This window comes from Pangasianodon hypophthalmus, chromosome 8 (assembly GCF_027358585.1).
Source record: "Pangasianodon hypophthalmus isolate fPanHyp1 chromosome 8, fPanHyp1.pri, whole genome shotgun sequence".
In the NCBI taxonomy this organism is placed as follows: Eukaryota; Metazoa; Chordata; class Actinopteri; order Siluriformes; family Pangasiidae; genus Pangasianodon; species Pangasianodon hypophthalmus.
In genome coordinates, this window is record NC_069717.1 from 3,131,213 (window position 1) to 3,151,249 (window position 20,037).

Below are 20,037 nucleotides of genomic sequence, written 5' to 3' on the forward strand. Positions count from 1 at the left end.
CAGGTTTCCGTACACACACACACACACACACACACACACACACACACACGGTGCAGACGATCTCTGAAATGTCCTTCTTCCGAGTTTTATTTTTCCTCGTAATGTCTCTATACACATTTACTTTAAGTCAGGATCAGATGAAACCAACGTTATACATATTTCCTGCATTTTGTGTTTGACGACAGACGCCACAGGATCGATCCGAGGAATCTGTCAAGTCAATCGTTCGGATTTGTCGCTTTGTCTTCTTGTACCTAATTTGCATATAATAGAGAAAACGTCAATTCAAATGTCGCCGAGATCACGGCTCTGTTTTCGTGAACATAACGTAGAGGGCGAACGGTGGCTTGCCGCTCGCTGGTGTGAACGTAGGTGTTAATCGCTAACCATAAAGCCAACTTTATATACATCAAGAACAAACATGAGGAGCAGCTCTCGGACGGTTGAATCTCTTTACATAAAAACACAGCGCAGCATAGAAACAGTTGAGGTATCGACGGCTCATACGTACGGACGGGGTGCTCGTACGGACGGGGTGCTTCGTATGTTTGTTCAGGGAGGGGATTTATCGTGTGTTGGTGTGGAACCCGAGCGAAAGCAGCCAACACTACGGGGATCTCGAATTTTTTCTTCCAAAGGTGCTCGAGAGACGATACGGTCGTACCGCAGGACAGGCACGGTGTGCGCTCGAGTGGTTTCTGCTCTCGTCTAAGGCACTGAAAGGATACTATGGCACAAATTATACACATACACACACACACACACACACACACAGAGGCACGGAGAAGAAGAAGAAGGAGAAGAAGAAGAAAGGAAAAAGAAAACAAACCTCAAGCACAAACTATAAAGCCTCTAGACTGCATTAGTTCCTCACAAACAACAAGAATCCAGCCAGTGTTATACCAACTCGCACTAGCAGAATGGTGGATTCTGATGTTTGCTTATATATAAAGACACACACATTCACGCACACATATACACACATAGACACACACACACACACACACACACACACACACACACACACACACGCTGGACCGGTTTCAGATCTCCTGCAGAGTGTGGTTAATCTCGATTCTCTCTCTCTTCACGGCGGGCTCGCATGTCCCCCGAGACACGTCTGCGTCGCTGCCCAGGTCACTCATGTCGTCTGAGAATGACGGATCTAACGAAAAAAGAGAAAGAGAGAGTGTGAGTGTGTGTGTGTGTGTGTGTATATATATGTGTGTGTGTGTGTGTTGCAGCATATCAAAAATAAAAAGTGAGCTCATACCTTTCTCCATGAGGGATGGCATCATCGAGCTGAGGTCACTGAACTGCAGGACAAACACACACACACACACACACACACACACACACACACAGGTCAGCACATGTTGATAAGAGTAAGGAAAGAAAGAGTGTGTGTGTGTGTGTGTGTGTGTGTGTGTGTGTGTGTGTGTAGTGTGTGTGTGTAGTGTGTGTGTGTAGTGTGTGTGTGAGCAGACGGACCTCTCCCATGACAGCGATGGGGGTTTCTCCGGTTGCCTGGGCGACGCGGTGCTCCACCAGGTAGAACATGTACTCGTCGTAGAGCAGGCGGATCAGGTGGAAAGAGCCGAAACTCGCCGCGCTGCGCAGAGTCAGATCTCTGATCACCATGGAGCTGCACAACACACACCACACAACAGCGTTACACAACAACAACAACAACAACAACATCTAAAAATAAAATCCACATAGCAGTTATCAATCCGGATGCGAGTGAATTTATTTGCAGGAACATAATCACATAACTGTCGACACGTTACTACGATTGTATACACAGAGTTACACTGGCAACTTTAAATTTATTTAATTTAAAATTAGTTATTTAATGTAATTTTATTTACTGAACATTTTGTGAAACTCAGTCACTTCATATTAATGACCAAAGCGATTCCAGTTATAGCACCCTAGAAAAGGAGGAAGATTTATCGCATGCTGCACTTAGGAGGCGCTCTTTCACAGACTAGCCACCATTTTGTCATTTTCAGGTTTTTATGGAGTTCTGTAGGCGTGGCTAATTGTGAACGCACTTAACGGGTGATTGGCATTTATAAACACATGCGCATGAGTATGAAAGAAAACCTTTCCTGAAACTTTTGTAAATCTGGCTAGAATTATTAGTTCAGTTTGAGGATATTCTATAAAAGCGTTTACATACAACGTTACTAAATGAGTGATAAATGAGTTGAGTTTGTGATTATTTTTGCAAAATGCTGAACTGGTGGATAACAGACTTCTGTTATTTGTTAGAAAGATTAACTTCATAACTCCAAGTGCAAATCAGATTCGGACAACAAACGCGTCTTGGGTGATCGGTTAAAATTAGACTTCTTGCTCCTTCTTTCAAGGAGGTGTATAAAGTAAACCAGTGTGAGTGGGTTTGAAAACCAGGTGTGTGTGTGTGTGTGTGTGTGTGTGTGTGTGTGTACCTGTAGAAGGACCACTTGAGGAGGAACTGGCGTGCAGCGCGGGGGAAGCTGGGACTGCCCTCGTGTGGTTTCAGCACCTGACTCACCACGCTGTCCAGCCACGCGGCCCACTGGTCCAGAGAGCTCTGCTGCTGCAGGGTCATCTTAAAATCCTGCTCCAAACGCTGCACCACACTCTCGTCACACTGACACACCCACGACGCCTGCTCCTGCACAACACACACACACACAGAACAGAACACTGAGCACATTAGCGCTATGATAAAGCCTGTAAGGTGCTTTAAGACAGGGGAGTGTGTCAGCTCTAAACTGAAGTGTGTATTGTGCAGTAAAAGTCCAACCTGCACGTTGGCGAAGTCGACGCGGTTGAGGTCGCTGAGCATCTGGTTGATCTGAGACGTGTTCTGCAGCACAGCCCGAGCCGCCTGCGCCAGGTGGTTCAGAGAGGTGTACCTGCGCAGCGTCTGCGCAAACGCACTCACCACTGCGGCCTGGAGAAGAAAAAAAAAGAAAAGAAAAGAAAACCCACACACGTGAGTGTCTGACGTCGATCACAGGCCAAACAGATAATAAAGTGTAGTGAAACAGAGGCAGTACCTTGGTGCGGACGATCTCCTGGGGGAAGTTACTCATCGCTGAAGTCAACCAGCCCTCTAGGCTCTTAGCAAAGTTTCTAATAGCCTGAGTGAGAGTACCTGCACACACACACACACACACACACACACACATTTCATTAAATACTGTTGTATTCAATCTAGTCTAGTCTTCAATCCTCAGTTACCATTTTGAAATTCAGCATATTTCATAGGCATGCTAGCACAGATAAATATCAACTTACATAAATGCCACTTTAGTAAAGTTAAAGTGTTTTTCAAAGTCACTACAATTATGGAAGTCTATTTTCACCAGGTAGGCAGAAATAAACTTCAGAAGCATAAAAATTAAGCCAAAAAAAAGAAAAGCATAAAATATTTTTTCTTTATTTTTGCCACCAAGAATAGATCAGAATTTTGACTTCTTATCTCAAGATTCTCACTTGTCTAAAAATCTTGACTTCGATTCAAATTCGAATTTATTATTTATTATTATTTGAATATCAACATTCAAACTTTTGACTTCAACATTCTGACTTTTTAATCTCAAAATTCTGATGTATAATCTCCAAAGTCCACAGTACAGACTTGGATTAAAAAGCTTACTGTGAATGTAATCTTCAGTTGCAGTCAAAATACTCCATGCGTAAGTAAATATAAACCAGTACTATTAATAAATAAAAGTATATCTCTGTTTTAAAAAGCACAGAGTTTGTGGTGTGGTGTGTGTGAGATGGTGCGGTACTGACTGGGAACGGGCCGCAGGACGTCAGGGATGAGGATCTCCACCAGGGCCTGGTACAGGATGTGATCACAGCTCCTCATCCACTGCTTCACCGGCTCGAACTTACACAGCGCAATCAGCTTCTCCCTCGGGATCACGCCTTCCATTTCCTCATCACTGCACGCACGCACACATACACACACACACACCCCGATTCAGTCGATAAACCTTCACGAGATTTTGCTTATCTGTCAGTCTGTCCATCAATGAACAAAAAAGCAGCAGAACTTGACACACTGTACAAGATCAACAGAATGCATGCTCAATTCAATTCAGCAAGCTTTACTGGCATGACCATATACATGTACAGTATTGACAAAGCATTACAGGAAAGACAAGAACTGTTAGTAACAAACATAGTTATAACACTTCATATGTTCTCCCTGTCAGATTATACGATGATCCTCTAACGATAGACCTGCGATTAAAGAAAATTACTACGTCATCAGTCATCACGCAGAGAACGCGCTCAAATAAACACAGACATCCTTCAAAGTCAGCTTGAGGTAATAAGGAGATTTTTCAGTCCATTAGCATGTTTCATTTAGTTTCACCATCGCTACTAGTGTATTGGTAGCTGTCCTGTGAGTTTGGCATCATCCTATTGGTTGTTTTTTAGACAAGGGTTTTAACAGCACTCACAGAGATTCTGTTATTGTCTCAAGATTCTGGCTTTTCTTAAAATTCAAACTTATTCAAAAATTTCTGACATTGCCAGAACTCTTTGGTGGCAATGGCTACCAAATGATGCGTCCTAAGATTACCGATATCAACTCACAACCAAAGAATTCTTTCATGATATGCAATATTTGTCTGCGAAAATCTCAGAGTGTAAAGCTTTACCCGGCCATGTTCGAGGATAAACATCACCAGACGCAAACAGAAATCAGTCAAAATATGTTAAATGTACTAGAGTACTAGAGATAATAGTGTCTTCTGGGAAAAAGGAAAAAATCAATAAACAGACAGCAGGGTCTAAAGGTCAGATTAAGCCTTCTGGCTAGTTTTGGCACATGTACAGTAATCCTAATTAAAACTGTACATGTAGAGTTGAAATAACGGCGTGCGTAGCGTCTGACCTGCTGGGGATGGTGGTGTTGCCGTCACTAGATGGCAGTGCTGAATACCAGAAGGTCTGCCACAGCTTCTCGATGAAGTGAAACTGCAGATTCATCACCACGTCTAGTGTGGCCTGAGAGAGAGAGAGAGAGAGAGAGAGAGAGAGAGAGAGAGAGCGCAAACTAAGTAACTAAGGAAGTCGAAACTAAATAAATAGTCGCAAAGTCATAAATCCATTATTGCAGTTTTATTGCAGTATAGCATTGTTGAATTCTCAAATCTGACTCATCGGAAGGAGTTGATGAATTTCCTGTAACAGCAGCTCTGACAGCTTCAAATCACAGTTGTATATTACTGTGCTTGTTCGTTATCGTTTCTATAGTAACAGCTACATGATAACGTGTGCTTGCACGTTATCGTTTCTATAGTAACAGCTCATTCACAGGGACTTGTACAGCGGGTGCTCCACATAAACTAAACCTATAATAAACAGATTAAAGCCTGCGCTGTTATATAGTGACTAAAAATGTATAATCGTTGATAAGGTGAAGTTTTCTGTAAGGAGTTTTTCATCTTATAAACTTCAAGAGAGAAAAAAAAAACAGGCGAGGGAATGACTCTTTATAGCTGCTATAACGTACGTGATACCAAGAACGTTCCACAACACTGAATTTAACTATAAATGGATAAAAATCATGACGTGATAGGACATGAAATTAATTTTTTTTAAAAATTTGGGCAAATTGTTGAAGTATAAAAGGAAAAAAACATTTTTGTCTGTGCTGGCAATATATGGCAATAATCAATAATCAACACACCACTCAGTCATTGATTAATTTCCTGTAACAGCACACCAGAAGTGTTTTATTCCTTATTTAATTCAGGGTGAACATAAAGTTTCTGTCTGCAAAATAAATCTCTCTGGGGTTCAGCTGCAGTCCCAGAAAAGGTGCTCTTTAACAGAGCTGAACAGTGTGTGTGTGTGTGTGTGTGTGTGTGTGTGTGTGTGTGTGTGTGTGTGTGCGCGCGCGCACTCTGACTACTCTGAGTAATCAAGCGTAGGTTCTGCCTCTTGTTTCTATTTCCTGGAAATTTCTAACTACTTTCTACAGAATTGCACACTTCACCAAAACAACAACAAATCAAATTAAATTCAACGATCTGCAAATATGAAAAAAAAAACTATCAAAAATAATCATTAAAAACTTTACTGCACACAACAAGGAGGAAGTGGTGAGCCAACAGACAGGAATTTAGCTCATGCTTACACACACTAGCATTATGAAAGTGCAGCAAGTTTTTGTGTGTGTGTGTGTGTGTGTGTGTGTGTGTTGCACTAAGTTGAGAGATTCTCCTGTGACAGGACACTTGCTCCTATATCCAGTTGCCTGGCCCTATGCCATACACCCCCACCCCCAACCATTCACACAACACACACACACACACACACACACACACACACTCCTCCCTTCCACCAATCACACGACATGTTTTGGGTTCTTGGCCAGGTTGCCACGGCAACCTTGTTTACCGTTGCCCCAGCAACAGTTCAAACACTGCGCTCCAAAACCAGAAAAAAACAGAGGAAAATTCCCCCTGCCTCGACAAACAATCACGGCATGGTTGTAAAAAATTACAGTGTTTTGGAGTCGGACGTCCAAAAAAGCGGAGTTTGACTCACACTTCTGTGTGTGTGTGTGTGTGTGTGTGTGTGTGTGCGTGTGTGACGACACACAGAAATAAACAAGCCGGATTAGAAACGCCCAAAGGCTTGAACTGAGCTCAAAACTTTACGACCAGCAGAGCAGATAAGTTTGTACTCGTCACAGGATCTATAAAAACACGTGCAAATAAAAAAAAAAAAAAGGCTAAATATATTTCCCTGAATGACAAGAGAAAATCTGGCAAGAGACAAAAAGCAGAGATGAGAGGTCTGAGCGCACGTGTTTGTGTGTGTGTGTGTGTGTGTGTTGCGGGGAGACTAAATGACCCCACAAGGATAGGAATATCTGACAGTTTTGACCTTGAGGCTGGTCCTGACGATGAAAAGTTCTTTAGAAAAAAAAAATAAAAACTGTAGCATTCACATTAAAAAACTAAAAGAGTGGAAAGGTTTCTCGTGTGTGCGCGTGTGTGCACGTGTGTGAGCGTGTGTGAGCGCGCTTGCGTGTCTCCGCCTAGCTGAAAGGTTAATTGGCATGACTGGAAAGGCGCTGAGTGAGAGATGAAAGGAGCTTGGGAACAAAAGGTGTGAGATGAACAGGGAGAGCAGAGGGGAGGGACTGGTAGAGAAAATTAAACCAGAGTCCTAACAGTACTGAACTGTAAAGCTAACACACTCTCACACACTCTCACACACTCTCACACACTCTCACACACTCTCACACACTCTCACACACTCTCACACACTCTCACACACTCTCACACACTCTCACACACTCTCACACACTCATCCTGCAGGTAGAGGAGTGACGAACACGTGTCATAGAGACAGAGTGAACGAGTGAAGGACAGGAGTACCTCACAGTGGTCCCTGTAGATGCTCTGTAGCTTCTTCACGTCGTTCATGGTGATGCGCTCCGGCAGCGGACAGGAGTCCAGAGCGAGAGAGGGGAACGGGGGCAGGGCGTGGGACACGTCTTCAAAACACACACACACACACACACACACACACACAATTTATATGAGCTTTAAAAAAAATGCTTGAGCCCTATTATAACCACAACATTGCTGTTCACAGACTCTTCTGCATATTAAAAATGATAAAGCACGCTCAAAAAGTCGCTAGATGACATCAGAGACTAATTTGCATATTCATTATTTCATGGTGATCATTTGCATATCGATTTACAAAATAAGCTATATGAAGATGGAAGTGGTAGCTCAGTGGTTAATATGTTGGACTTCTGATCGGAAGGTTGAGAGTTCAAATCCCAGCACTGCTGAGCTGCCACTGCTGGGCCCTTGAGCAAGGCCCTTAACCCTCAACTGCTCCGTTGTATAAATGAGATAATTGTAAGTCGCTCTGGATAAGGGCGTCTGCCAAATGCCATAAATGTAAATGTAAGTTTGTCTGAAGACAGTAGAATAGAAGAGAGTTTTATCGGAATAGAAAATAATACATTATAACTTATTTCTTATAGAAAGAAGTCGTCTTTGCTCACGGCACCACAAACTAACCTTTTACGCACATAACGCAAAGCACTTTACCTTCTACTGAGAATGCGTAAAAAAAAAAAAAAACACGCAATAGTGGTGAGAAGTCGTGAAACAGACATAAAGGAAATGGTTACGGTTATGGATGGAATAACTCAGCTTTTTATTATTATACGAGTGTGGGACAATCATTCACTTCCTAATTATTATTAACCTCATAATTATTTGCAAAGTGTTCTCTGGTCAACTTATTAGGGCTACGTTAACTGTATACTTGTCTAATGTTAGCTAAATCAAATGTACACTAACCGATTTTATTTCACATTAACGAACTCAAAAATCTGTCTATTTACCATGTTATAAAGCGAGAGCGCCACGTCAGCCCGTCTTTCGAGCGAGAAAATCGAGTCGAGACGAGAGCACCGGTCAAAAACATTACTAATGAGAGATGGTGGAAAGGGTGCGGGGCTTCCAAGTTTGTCAGTTAATATCAGCGAGCTCAAAATTGTCAATCATTTCGGATTCATGTGTCAATTGGCTCATCTGTTGTTTTCACTGGGGGGAAAAACCTGCTCTTATGGTGTCATTTTGTACTAGTGTACTCTGATGTTTGAGCTCTGAATATAAAATATAAAATATAAAATATTTACGCATGTCACTGAAATGATAAAACTACTGCTCACACACAGTCGCTACACCTCTCTAGGAGTTAGCATTTCTACTGTTTTTAGTAAATAAGAACACAGTTTTGGGCTCCTATAGGAGAAGGTGAGCTCTGTTTGAAGCATACAGGATTACATTTTGTATAGATTTTATGGCTGCACTTTGTTATATTACAGTAATATTAGTATTAGTTACCGATGTACTGTTGGTGGTGTTGGCTCTGGGCGGCCACACTCTGCTCCGGAGTGCTGCTGGAGTGCTGAGAGCCAAAGGAAATGCAATCACCCATCCCACCCACCTTCTGCAGCGGCTTAAACCTGAGCACAAGGTGCACACACACGCGCGCACACACACACACAGACACACACAAACACGTCATCTAGGGCAGTAGGCACATACTAGACAGGCACTAAATAGGGAACCACCAGATGGGAGAGATATAGAGATAAATCATGTTCATTACAGAAAAAGGAAGACTCAGGAGGTCACCTGTATGTCATTTTCACTTGTCTATTGCTTTATATTAAAGCTTGAGCATCCAGAACACACATTCAGCACGCACGCGCACACACACACACACACACACACACACACACACACACACCTCTGTTTTTGGTGGATGGGCTGCTGTCGCATGGCCATGTACTGAGTGTCGTCCTGCAGTTGGTTGAGAGGAGAGTCAGGCTTCACGCGGATGCCGTAGTAGTGGTACTTTGAGTTTCCCCTGAGACACACACACACACACACACACACACACACACACACGTTACATGTGCAAATGACATAAAGAACAAAAGCCTGTGGTGTTATACATTAAGACATGTCTGGTTTGTGAGTGCTCAGCATCATCAGGTACAATCCTATTGCAAATGTGAGGAAAAATATAAGATTTTGTACATACACTGCATTTTCTCAAGCTTCTGAAGCTTTCCCAATTTTATTATTAATCAATTAATTCATCTTTTATTAAGTAAGAAATAAAACACTTAGGGGATTCCTGTTATAGGAAAATAATCAATGACATTGATCAGTGAAGTTCATTTTTTTTCCCAATAACAGCACATCCCATAGTGTTTTATTCCTCTTATACCACAGTGATATGCCAACAATTAAAATCTTTTAGTAATTAAATAACACTCAATAAATTTTATAGTATATTCAGTTTATAGTTATGTTTAATGTTGTAAAACATCTGGAAAACAAGTTAGCAGCTATAAACGGTCGTTCCTTCACCAGCCTGTCTTTTTTCTTCAGTTTTTGAAGTTAATTAGACAAAAAATGTAGCTTATCATGTGACTGAGAAAGCGTAAGCTCCTCTGTCCTGAAGATGTCAGAAAAAGAAAGTTACAGCTTTATCTCTGCCTGTTACACTGGAGCACTGACACTGGAGACTCCTTCTATAAATGTAAAACAAATGTCTCGCATTTCGTCATCGTATTAACGATTATGATTGTATAGGGATGTATGTGTGTGTGTGTGTGTGTGTGCGCGTGTGTGTGCGTACAGACCTGGTGCCAAGGCGGCGAGTCCGCAGCCCCATGAACACTGAGCGGATGAGTTTGCCAAAGGAGGCGGCGTTGACTGGGTCCAGCTTCTGCTCGTGGCAGTGACGCAGGTAGTGGTTATAGAGGGAGCAGCGTGCCAGACTCACTCCTTCCGCTGTCTCATAGTTATCCAACAGCCACTGCAGCTGCACACGCGCACACGCGCACACACACACACACACACACACACACACACACACATCAGATGTGCAAAATTCATTGCTGTTTCACACTGAATCTGAAGCATATTAAAGCATCGAGAGCTAAGAGAGATCAAACGCGTACCCCTAAACTTGACTAATATCATTTTTTCAGATTCCGTAAGAGTATGAGGTGTTTTTTTTTTTCGAGACTGACACTGACATTGATAGCAAAAGTAACCTATTTTGTATTAATCAAATCAGTCAATTGGGGGCATCATTTATTTAGCTCTGTTTATGTTGGTTGCTGCTGTGTGCTATTATTAGCAATGAACTCCTCATGTGGAGTTTTATGTTTAAGATTTAATGGCGTTTAAACAGTATCTTTAATAAGAGACTGCGACGTATCAGCGAGTGTGGTCACTGAAAATGAGTGCGGAAGCAAAGTTTAACAGGAAAAGTATGCGTGTCTCAGTGCTCGCTGAAGTGAAGTGCTCTTACAGCAGACAATTTCTCTGCGTGCTAGCTGATACTGCTCTGCATGCTTCAGCCATCTTTAAGCAAAGATAACATTTAAACACCATTAGATGATTTATCAGGTTGGTTGCTCCGAAGGAAGATGCTGTAGTCTGCTTTGCTTTGATTACCGTCAACAATCATGAAATACTACCAGATTTCATTGTTCATTAACGTACACTAATCTTATGACACATAGTATCGCATGGTATTTGAGCATTTTTTTGTGAATACGGGTCCAAGTAAATGAGCACTGTGTCAGACCAATATCTGATATCAGTATCACTATCAGTTCACCTAGTTTTCATGGACATTTTTACTGCCTGCATTAGAAATAAACAGAACTGTTTGACGCAGCTACTGCTCAGCGGCAGCCTGGAAAGGCGACGCGCATTTTCCACTCCCACGCGCACACACACACACACACACCTGAGATGCAGCTCTGCCATTAAGTAAAAGCTGTAGTGCTGGAAATGTTTAAAGACACTCGAGTGTGTGACAAAGAACAGTGGGGCAAATGTCAGTTTACTGCCAAGTTCAAGCCTGCCTGCTGAATGGAGGTATAGAGCTGGGTTTCCCAGTCCCAGGCCTGTAGCACCTGGAGAGTCTTCAGCGTAACGTCTTTCCCTGCGTGAACGCACCTTATTTAACTTGTGAGACAATGATCAAACTCTTTATGAGCTGAATTATAAAACTAAAAGCCAGTGGAGGGTTTTACAAAAGCTGAACCTCTTCAAGGGGCAGAACGGATTATGTGCAACAATCAGGGAAAATTAAGTGGGATTTACAGCCCCTTACTGCTTCTTTGGCTAAACCATTTAAATTTGCAGGTCGTTCATTACAGAAAGGCAGCAAATTAGCATAATAGTCCAAGCTAATGTACATAATTAGCTAACGTTCTGCAGGTAGTACCGGCTGGTTAGCTTTTATATGTTGTGTTTTTTTCCAGTAAACAGCATTAGAATTTTGAGTTACTATCTTTAAGCAGCGTTAGAGACGCCTCCTTTGCATTTTCATTGGTTTCCTGAATCTCCATTTTGATTGGCTGCCTGAACCAATGAAACCGTTTCATTTTTATTAGCACTCCGACATTTCCAATCATAATCCTGTGTCATGAAGACGATCGAGTAAAACTGAGCTGTTACTGTGGAACACTGACTTCGACCAAGTGTATATATAGTGTATAATAGTGTATATATAATGTATAATAGTTACAGTTAGTGTTCCACATGTGACAGGCAGATGTTATTGCGTCATAAACAAAGAGCCAGTCATGTTCAATATGCAAACACTAGCCATGCAAATGGTTGGTCTGGGTGAGGTTCAGGGTGTTTCTGACTTGCATATTCATTAGGGGTGCAATGAAATGTCATTATCTGTATCGGTATCTGTTCCGTGCTCCAAATTTCTGCACCTGTACCTGTAGTCGAATTTAAACTTGATGTAGGAGTGGCCAAACAGTTCCTCAACTTCAGCTACATCACTCTTGTTCATAAATGGTCTCAACTAGAGATGTTTAAAGTTTTGGGTAACTTGTTTTGGAAGAAAGGCTGAAAGTTTACGAGATTCTACAGAATCATATATCATGCAGACATGTCAGAGATGGTTTAAAAGAAGCTAGGCAGTCACCCAATCATTCCTCCAGCACTGAAAAGTAAAACCCAACAGTAAAGAGGCAATTAGCAAAGCAGAGGGGCAGCAGGAAGGTGTGAAGTGTAGACAGCAGTGGGCCTCCTTTTATTCTCTAGTCTTTCTCAAAATAAAGTTTTCTTAGATGACTTACATGGCTGTTGAGCAGGATGCTCTTGTGAGAAGCAATCCCTTCAGACTTTTGGAGGTTTTCAATCGCCATTTCAAGCTACAGAGAGAGAAGGGAGGAGCATGCAGAACCAGGAGGGAAAGGAAGGGAAGGGGGGAGTGAGAACAGGTGAGGGGCAGAGGAAGGTAAGACACAGAGGGAAGGGAAAGAAATGCAAAAACAGAAAAGAAAAAAGGCAATCATACTGTTAGCTGTAGCAAGATCAGGGCAATTCCATTACAGTCAGTCAGTGTGTGCAGACGAACACATTACAAAAAAAAACGTGAATATGGAGACGCGGGTTAAGCGGCAGGCTGAGATTTCTCTTACTGAGTCACACAGAATAATGCATGCAAATGCAAATGCAAAAGCCTCTGTGTAATTCATGCTAAAGATAAAGCTAATGCAAATGAGCTCCAAAGCGCTGATCTGCTTAGAACTTTCCATGTCACTTATTACACTGCAGACCGACGAACTACAGCCTAAACAGGCTAAAACGGGATAAAAGATGGAGAGAGAAGGAAGGAAGGAGGAAGCAGGCATCCTTTCAGGTCTTTTAAAGGCTCCCAGGGGCCAAACGGTAACGAGCCGAGGGGCTGCTTTGTGCTGCAGGGTGCTTGAGTGATTGTGAGATGCACTACAACAAGGCCCTGATGAATTACTGAGAGGTAGAAGTGACGGCATAGAGTGCCTCCTCTATCTCTCTCTCTCTCTCTCTCTCTCCTTATTTAAATCTCTTCATCTCTTTCTCTCTTCATCCCAGTTGCTTGCATTGTCTCTCTCTTTACCACCGCCTCTCCCTTCCAGTCTTTCTCTTAGTCTCTCATCCTCTGTCTACGTGTTTTTTCTTCCCAATCTCTCTTTCTAACATCCTCTCCGTCTTTCTCTCCAAGCGTTTCTTTCATCTTTCTTTCCCAGTCTCTTTCTCTCTCTCTCTCTCTCTCTCTCCCCACCCCGTCTCTCATTCTCACTCTCAGTCTCTCTCACAATCACTCTTTCACTCTCTCTCTGTCTCTCTCAATATCTCCATCTTTCCCTCCTAATCTTTCACACATGGTCTTGCTATGTACTGATCTCGTTCTTTATGGTTCGCTGTAACTCTTCTGGTAATTTCTTCTTTTCATCTTTCGCATCCTCTGCCTTCTGCTTGTCCAGTTTTCTCTCCCTCTCACCCCACAGGCCAGCTGTGATATACACACTCTTAACCTGAGACACAGTAATGCTGGTGCATACTGGGACTTCAGCCACGGCTGACCAGCAGCGGCTGAACATCTGAATTATTTCATTAATCAGCACCTCGCAGGAAGAGAACGCCACTGCTTTCAAGCTAGCGTGTGTGAAAAGGAAATATAACATCTGGTGTCCTGAGAGGCCTCGTTTAAACCATCATACAACCATCATAAAATAGTTAGAACTATTTCGCCTTGAGAAGGGTGGAACGTACCATTGCAGAAGAAGAGCGGGAGGACGAAGTGGCGTGGTGGCGGCCGTCCATGCCCCCGTGGATGAGATAAGCGCCGCTGCTGGAGATCACCTGGCTCCCGCCCACGTCCATGGCGATGCCCACCATGCCGTGTGAGGGCACGCTGCTTGCTGAAGAGACTACCGTGGTGACCTGCGTCGCCCCTGCCTGAGTGTCAAAGTAGGCGTTACCGCTGGCCTGACCGTAGAGCTGGGCATCGTGGTTATAGGTGTAAGCCGTGCGGCTGAGAAGACAGAGAAATACAACTTACGCAAGTATAATGAGTTCAGTGACGAAAAGCAATGCTCTAACAAAACAAGAAAGAAAACCTCTACATTCCTACGACATTAAATAAATCATTTAAAAACAAATCTAATAAAATTAAAATAATTAGCAAGACTAAGAAAGCATAGTATAGTAGGATTGTGAATACAGCTTGTGCTCTCCATGTGTTAATTTACAGCTGGGCAATATGATGATACAATACCGATATCGTGATATGCTTTTCTGAGAGATTGTGGTTATTGTGATATCTTTAATGTGACAAATTGCCACATTTTTACAAATTTTTACCACTGCTGGTAGTTTTTGGGCAAACTTTTGTCATGATACATATCGTGCATCATAGAAATGCCTTCAAAAATCATGATAATTTTGTCGTTTTGTCTCTCTTTCTTCTAGGCGCTCTATCAGCCTCTTTCTTCTGTTTTCTCTCTTAGTCTCTCTTTCTTCTAGTCTCTCACAGTCTCTTGCTCAGTCTCTCCCTCCTTTCCAGTCTCTCTCTCTTCCAGTGTCACCCAGTCTCTTTTTCTAGTCTCTCACTGTGACTCCTAGTCTCTTTCTTCTAGTCTCTCAATCCATCTCTCTTTCTTCTTGCTCTCTTAGGCTCTCCCTCCCTTCCAGTTTATCTTAGTCTCTCCCAGTCTGTTTCTCAGTCTTTCCCAACCTATTTATTCGCCCAACCCTATACTAGTTATTCACACACACACACACACACACACACACACACACACACACACACACACACACACACACACAAAAACAAACCTACTGGCTAACAGCTAGCTAAATGAATTTACTAGTATTAGCTAGATGAAACCATGGCTAGCATTACATAGCTGGCTAACATACACATATGTGCTTGAATAGAAGATAAGAGCTAGATATTTATTTAACGTACTAAAATAACGAGAAATCTTTTTATTTTTATTTTGCAAATGTCCATTATAAGAAGTGAACAAGGTAATCAATATTTGTTTTCTGAATCTCACTTTTAACATGAGCATGAGAACTTTCAGCCTACACCGTGTCAGTCGGTCAGACTCTCAACTCTCGGTTCACTTGACAATCCAGCAAAAACAAATCTGTCTAGTTTTAGATAAACATGTTTAATTAACGTGTGGTCTAATTAGTCTCACATTACTGGAGGAAGCTGAAAGCCTTTGGGGTTTATAAGGATGTTTTGAGGTTTGCGCTGCATGAACAGCGACGCATGCATGGCTTATGAAGGGTGTCGCACTACGCCATGAAAATAAACATCATCTTCTACTGACAAGCTGTGACGAGGATCTGACATAAAAGAGAATGTAAGCTCTTAGAAAGTGTACACTGATCGTACAACAGATATACGCAGATAAACGGAAGACTGGAATGCTCAGATCTCTGCCTGAGCTAGATGTGTGTTTGAACAAGCAACACGGCTGTCATCAGAGGATGTTAAAAGTGCTTCAGACTGGGTGGAAACATCAGCTGCTACATGCTAGACTGATATGAAAAATAAGGCCTGATGAAAAAATGTTTTTTAATGGTTTTAAAATGTCTCTCGAGGTTTCTTCCTCATGTCGTCTCAGGGAGTTTTTCCCTGCCTCTAGATTGCTCATTAGGGATCTACATTTCCAAACAAATAAAGCATGAATTGCAAGCTGACGAACATTGAAGACGCTAGCCAGATTTTAAAACCACAGAATGCAGCTAATCATCAAAATATTTGGCAAAGATGTTCAGTTGTCATGGACGCTTCGCTGATATTTCATGATCTCAATATTCATTTTATTTGGTTTAACACTGAAGCTGAAAAAAATGAGCTACATCTAATCATGGTTAGGGAATGATTATCACTCCTTACTGCAAGAGATATCAAAAAAGATATCAGTTTACAAGCTTAATATCAAGCAATTTTTTGGCCAAATGATAAAGAATAAAGCTTTAACTCCCTAAATACAGGTATGATTTTTTTTTTTTTTAAAGGCAGTGGGTGTGGCTTACATGGTGCCGTTGGGGTAGACGGCCTCTCCTCCTTCGACGTACTGCACCTGGGTGGGGTATACGTGCTGTACATGCTGCACCTGGCCCAAACACACAAACAGAAACAGAGTTTTAGCAAATCAGTGCTGTTTCAAAGACTAGTGGAACAGTTAAAGATATGAAAGCAGCAGGTCTGAAGCCAAGATAAGACGGTAAGCGTGTGATCTCGACTTTACGCTAACGACCAAAAAAGGCCTGCAGAGCAGCCAAAGGAGAGCTCATTATCTGACTCCTCACGGCGGTCCCAAACCGCTATTAAAAAAACGCGAGCAGAATTCATCACATCGGCGTTTCACACACCCGTCACTGGCTTGGGAGATAAAGCGAGTCCGAGAGAGACAGAGAGAGAAAGAGAGATAGGACAAGATAAGATGCGTCATGTGTGTAAGAGGTTAGAGTGTCTGTCCTGGGAGGCTGTGTGTGTGTGTGTGTGTGTGTGTGTGTGTGTGTGTGTGTGTGTGTGTGTGTGTGTATATACCTGCTGAGGAACCTGTTGAACTCTAGACAGCTGCTGCACCTGTGGCTTTGGGGACGAGCCTGTGGCCTGGACTAACACTCGCTGCAGGACCAGGAAAACACACACACACACACACACACACACACACACACACACACAAATAAATGATCAGTGTGTCACTTTATCATTAGATAAAATGGCTGCCCAGTCTGGGTGACTTCCTGATGAGTAACCGTAATAAAATCACAAGTACAGGGTGCCGATCCTGTTTCTATTTTAAAGTTCAACATTTAAATAAAAAATAAATTAATTAATTTATTTAAAAAATTAAAAAACATGAATGTACTACTGTTAAAAAATTAGCAAAGGTTTAGTGGTAATTGCAACAAACTAAAAAAAGAACTACACCGTTCATACTACTGCTAACAAACCTTGTATGTGCAATCTAGGGTCTGGGGGCGTGTCACTGCATCACCATGACAACAATGTGAGCAAATCTGAAGACTCTGATTTGAATTATATCTAGCGTGTAACTGCTGTATATGATGACCTCTGTGCTGTGTCTACAGATGCTAAAGGATTTTTAAAGCGCTGTTGAATTCTCAATTCTGATTGGAAGTGTTAGTTATTAATTTTCAATAACAGCAGCTCGGACAGTAGTGATGTCCGTAATTCAAATCACAGGTTTATATTAATGCGCGGGTTCTAACACGCTACCACTGGCATAGTAACAACTCATTCACAGGAACCTGTATGCCGGACGCACCACACAATCTAAGCCTAATAATAAACGCATTAAAAACATGTTACTTAACAACAACAACAAAATGTATCATGGGGACTCCTTGGGATGTGCGGTTATAGGAAAATAATCAACTTTTGGATGGTAACAGTAACTACGCTTTGCGTCAGGCCACATCACACCACCACGTTTGTTGATTATTTTCCTATAACAGCATGACCCAAAGTGTTTTATTCCTTTCCCTGAGAAAGCACCAGCATTGTATTGGTGGGGAAAAAATAAAAATAAAGCAGCACCGTAGAGCACGACTTGTGCTAAAGGCAGCTCATGATCTGGAGCTCACTGCTGCTTTTCCTCAAACCCTTCCATCTACATGATCTACAGCCTTCTCTCTCTCTCCCTCTCTCTCCCTCTCTCTCCCTCTCTCTCTCTCTCTCTCTCTCTCTCTCTCTCTCTCTCTCTCTCTCTCTCTCTCTCTCTCTCTCCCTCTTTCGACGTCCCTGGGCTGTGCGGCTCGTCCAAACCCAACATCTCTCCTTCCAGCCGGTGACACTGACTAATGGTTTTTTCTCTCACAGCGGGTGAAACGGACTCTTCCGTCTTTCCATCAGAGTCGTCGGGAGCACAATACATTTCTGTTCTTCAGCTGAACATTAGGCGAGCACTGAGCTGCATGATTTACCTCCTCAGCAGGTAGCTGGGCTTAGACAAAACGACCGTTTATTAATAATAACGACGATTATTATTCCTAACATGGTTGACTCGTGTTAGAAAAACAGACTAATTTTTAACAGCTAACCTGTCATGCCCTCGGCCACTCCCATTTTTTTCCCTTTCCAAAGCCTGACAGTTTGTTCGCCTCCTCCTCCTCCTCTTTATTCTTGATGGACTAATCAAGACTTCTATTTATACTCCGTATCATCTCCTGGCAGGTTTGTGTGGTCTCTAATTAACTAAACAAGATTCAGAGCTATCAATTATCCCTGTTAAGCCCTTCACCTGTTTGTAATGTCTGTTATTTTTCTTTGATTGCCTGTAATAGCCAGTAATGTGGTCAAATTCTTTTAAAAATGCATTCAAAAGCATTTAGAAAGCTTGGCATAGTCCAAAGAAACGCTGACAGTAGCGATATCATTACGATATCACTCAGTTTTACTTTTACTTACACCCAAATGACTTCTTATTCACTACATATGCTCATTGCAGAAAGTAAAGCATAACAGCACTGCTGATCAGCAGATCATATTTAGGACATATGATTGTTTTCTTTTGTATATTTAGTACAAAAAATTGATGGACAATTTTAAAAGTATGTGAAAAATAATTTTCCCCCCTCATACAATGGTCATTTAGTGAAAAAAATGATGTCTTTCTTTAATAAATAAAAAAAATTATAACAAAACACGGGCACGTGTTAAATATGTGTCATCACTGGATTGCACACACCACCATGTCATTGATTATTTTCCTATAAAGGCACACCCTTCATGGTTTAGACCCTGCTTCATTCACATCTGATAACATAATGGCTTGGTTATTAAATCATTTTTCGATAATCTTGCAACTAAAAGGAGAATTTGGGATCTTGAATGCGACTTGAACATGGATATTTTTCTTTCCTAAAATATCTATTACATATTCACATAGCGTCTAAACTTCTTTATGGCCTATGTGCAGGTGTAGAGTGTGTGTGTGTGTGTGTGTGTGTGTGTGTGTGTGTGTGTGTGTGTGTGTGTATACCTGTTGTGACGGAGGTACAGGTTGAACAACCGGCGCCTGGGCCGAAGTGGTCGTCTGTAGCGCCACTGTGGACGCTGCCTCCGAGCCGCCCTCTGAGTTCTGCATGATGCTCGCTCTCTCTCTCTCTCTCTCTCTCACTCTACACACATACACACAGATAGAGAGTGAGACATGAGTGGCGGTACACCCACAAAACTGAGGATGAGAGCGGACTACTGAATGACGAGACGTTGGTGTTTGTGCCAACTGGTTCCACAAAGAGCCTTTTCAGCAGGCATTCAGATTGGGCCAGGCATGAGACAGGGACAGAGAGAGAGAGAGAGAGAGAGAGAGAGACAGAGAGAGAGAGACAGAGAGAGAGAGAGGGAGACAGACACCCCCAGGAGCCGTTCACCTCTGAACCTTACTGTGGCTCCATGAATAAAAGCTACATTAACAGTCTAATCACAACCGAGCACAGCATTCGGGTGGGAGTTCAACTACAGCCAGAAGTATGTGTGTGTGATGACTCGGTACACTAAGAATGTGTGTGTGTGTGTGTAATGACTCGGTACACTGAGAATGTGTGTGTGTGTGTGTGAGTGAGAGTAAAGTTAAGGCCAGGCCTGTTTAAAGCGGAACAG

General features: G+C 42.3%; 1 protein-coding gene across 5 annotated transcripts in view; it reads right to left on the minus strand.

Annotated features, from left to right (window-relative positions):
- rfx2 (regulatory factor X, 2 (influences HLA class II expression)) overlaps window positions 1-20,037 on the minus strand; it is a 42,226-nt gene that overhangs the window by 1,270 nt on the left and 20,919 nt on the right. For 3 of the 5 annotated variants that reach the window (XM_034306438.2, XM_034306439.2, XM_034306440.2), the window contains 17 exons: window positions 19,415-19,553; window positions 16,954-17,034; window positions 16,437-16,516; window positions 14,154-14,415; window positions 12,695-12,769; window positions 10,220-10,401; window positions 9,316-9,435; window positions 8,907-9,028; window positions 7,413-7,531; window positions 4,913-5,025; window positions 3,799-3,950; window positions 3,054-3,151; window positions 2,798-2,947; window positions 2,457-2,665; window positions 1,492-1,645; window positions 1,274-1,316; window positions 1-1,165 (listed from right to left, as the gene is read on the minus strand). The exon at window positions 1-1,165 is cut by the window's left edge and continues 1,270 nt beyond it. In XM_034306438.2, coding sequence (XP_034162329.1) covers window positions 1,044-1,165; window positions 1,274-1,316; window positions 1,492-1,645; window positions 2,457-2,665; window positions 2,798-2,947; window positions 3,054-3,151; window positions 3,799-3,950; window positions 4,913-5,025; window positions 7,413-7,531; window positions 8,907-9,028; window positions 9,316-9,435; window positions 10,220-10,401; window positions 12,695-12,769; window positions 14,154-14,415; window positions 16,437-16,516; window positions 16,954-17,034; window positions 19,415-19,519 — 2,187 coding nt within the window. In that variant the 5' untranslated portion in view covers window positions 19,520-19,553 and the 3' untranslated portion in view covers window positions 1-1,043. The remainder of the gene's footprint in view (window positions 1,166-1,273; window positions 1,317-1,491; window positions 1,646-2,456; window positions 2,666-2,797; window positions 2,948-3,053; window positions 3,152-3,798; window positions 3,951-4,912; window positions 5,026-7,412; window positions 7,532-8,906; window positions 9,029-9,315; window positions 9,436-10,219; window positions 10,402-12,694; window positions 12,770-14,153; window positions 14,416-16,436; window positions 16,517-16,953; window positions 17,035-19,414; window positions 19,554-20,037) is intronic. The other 2 variants (XM_053235882.1, XM_053235881.1) reach the window with 2 other exon arrangements.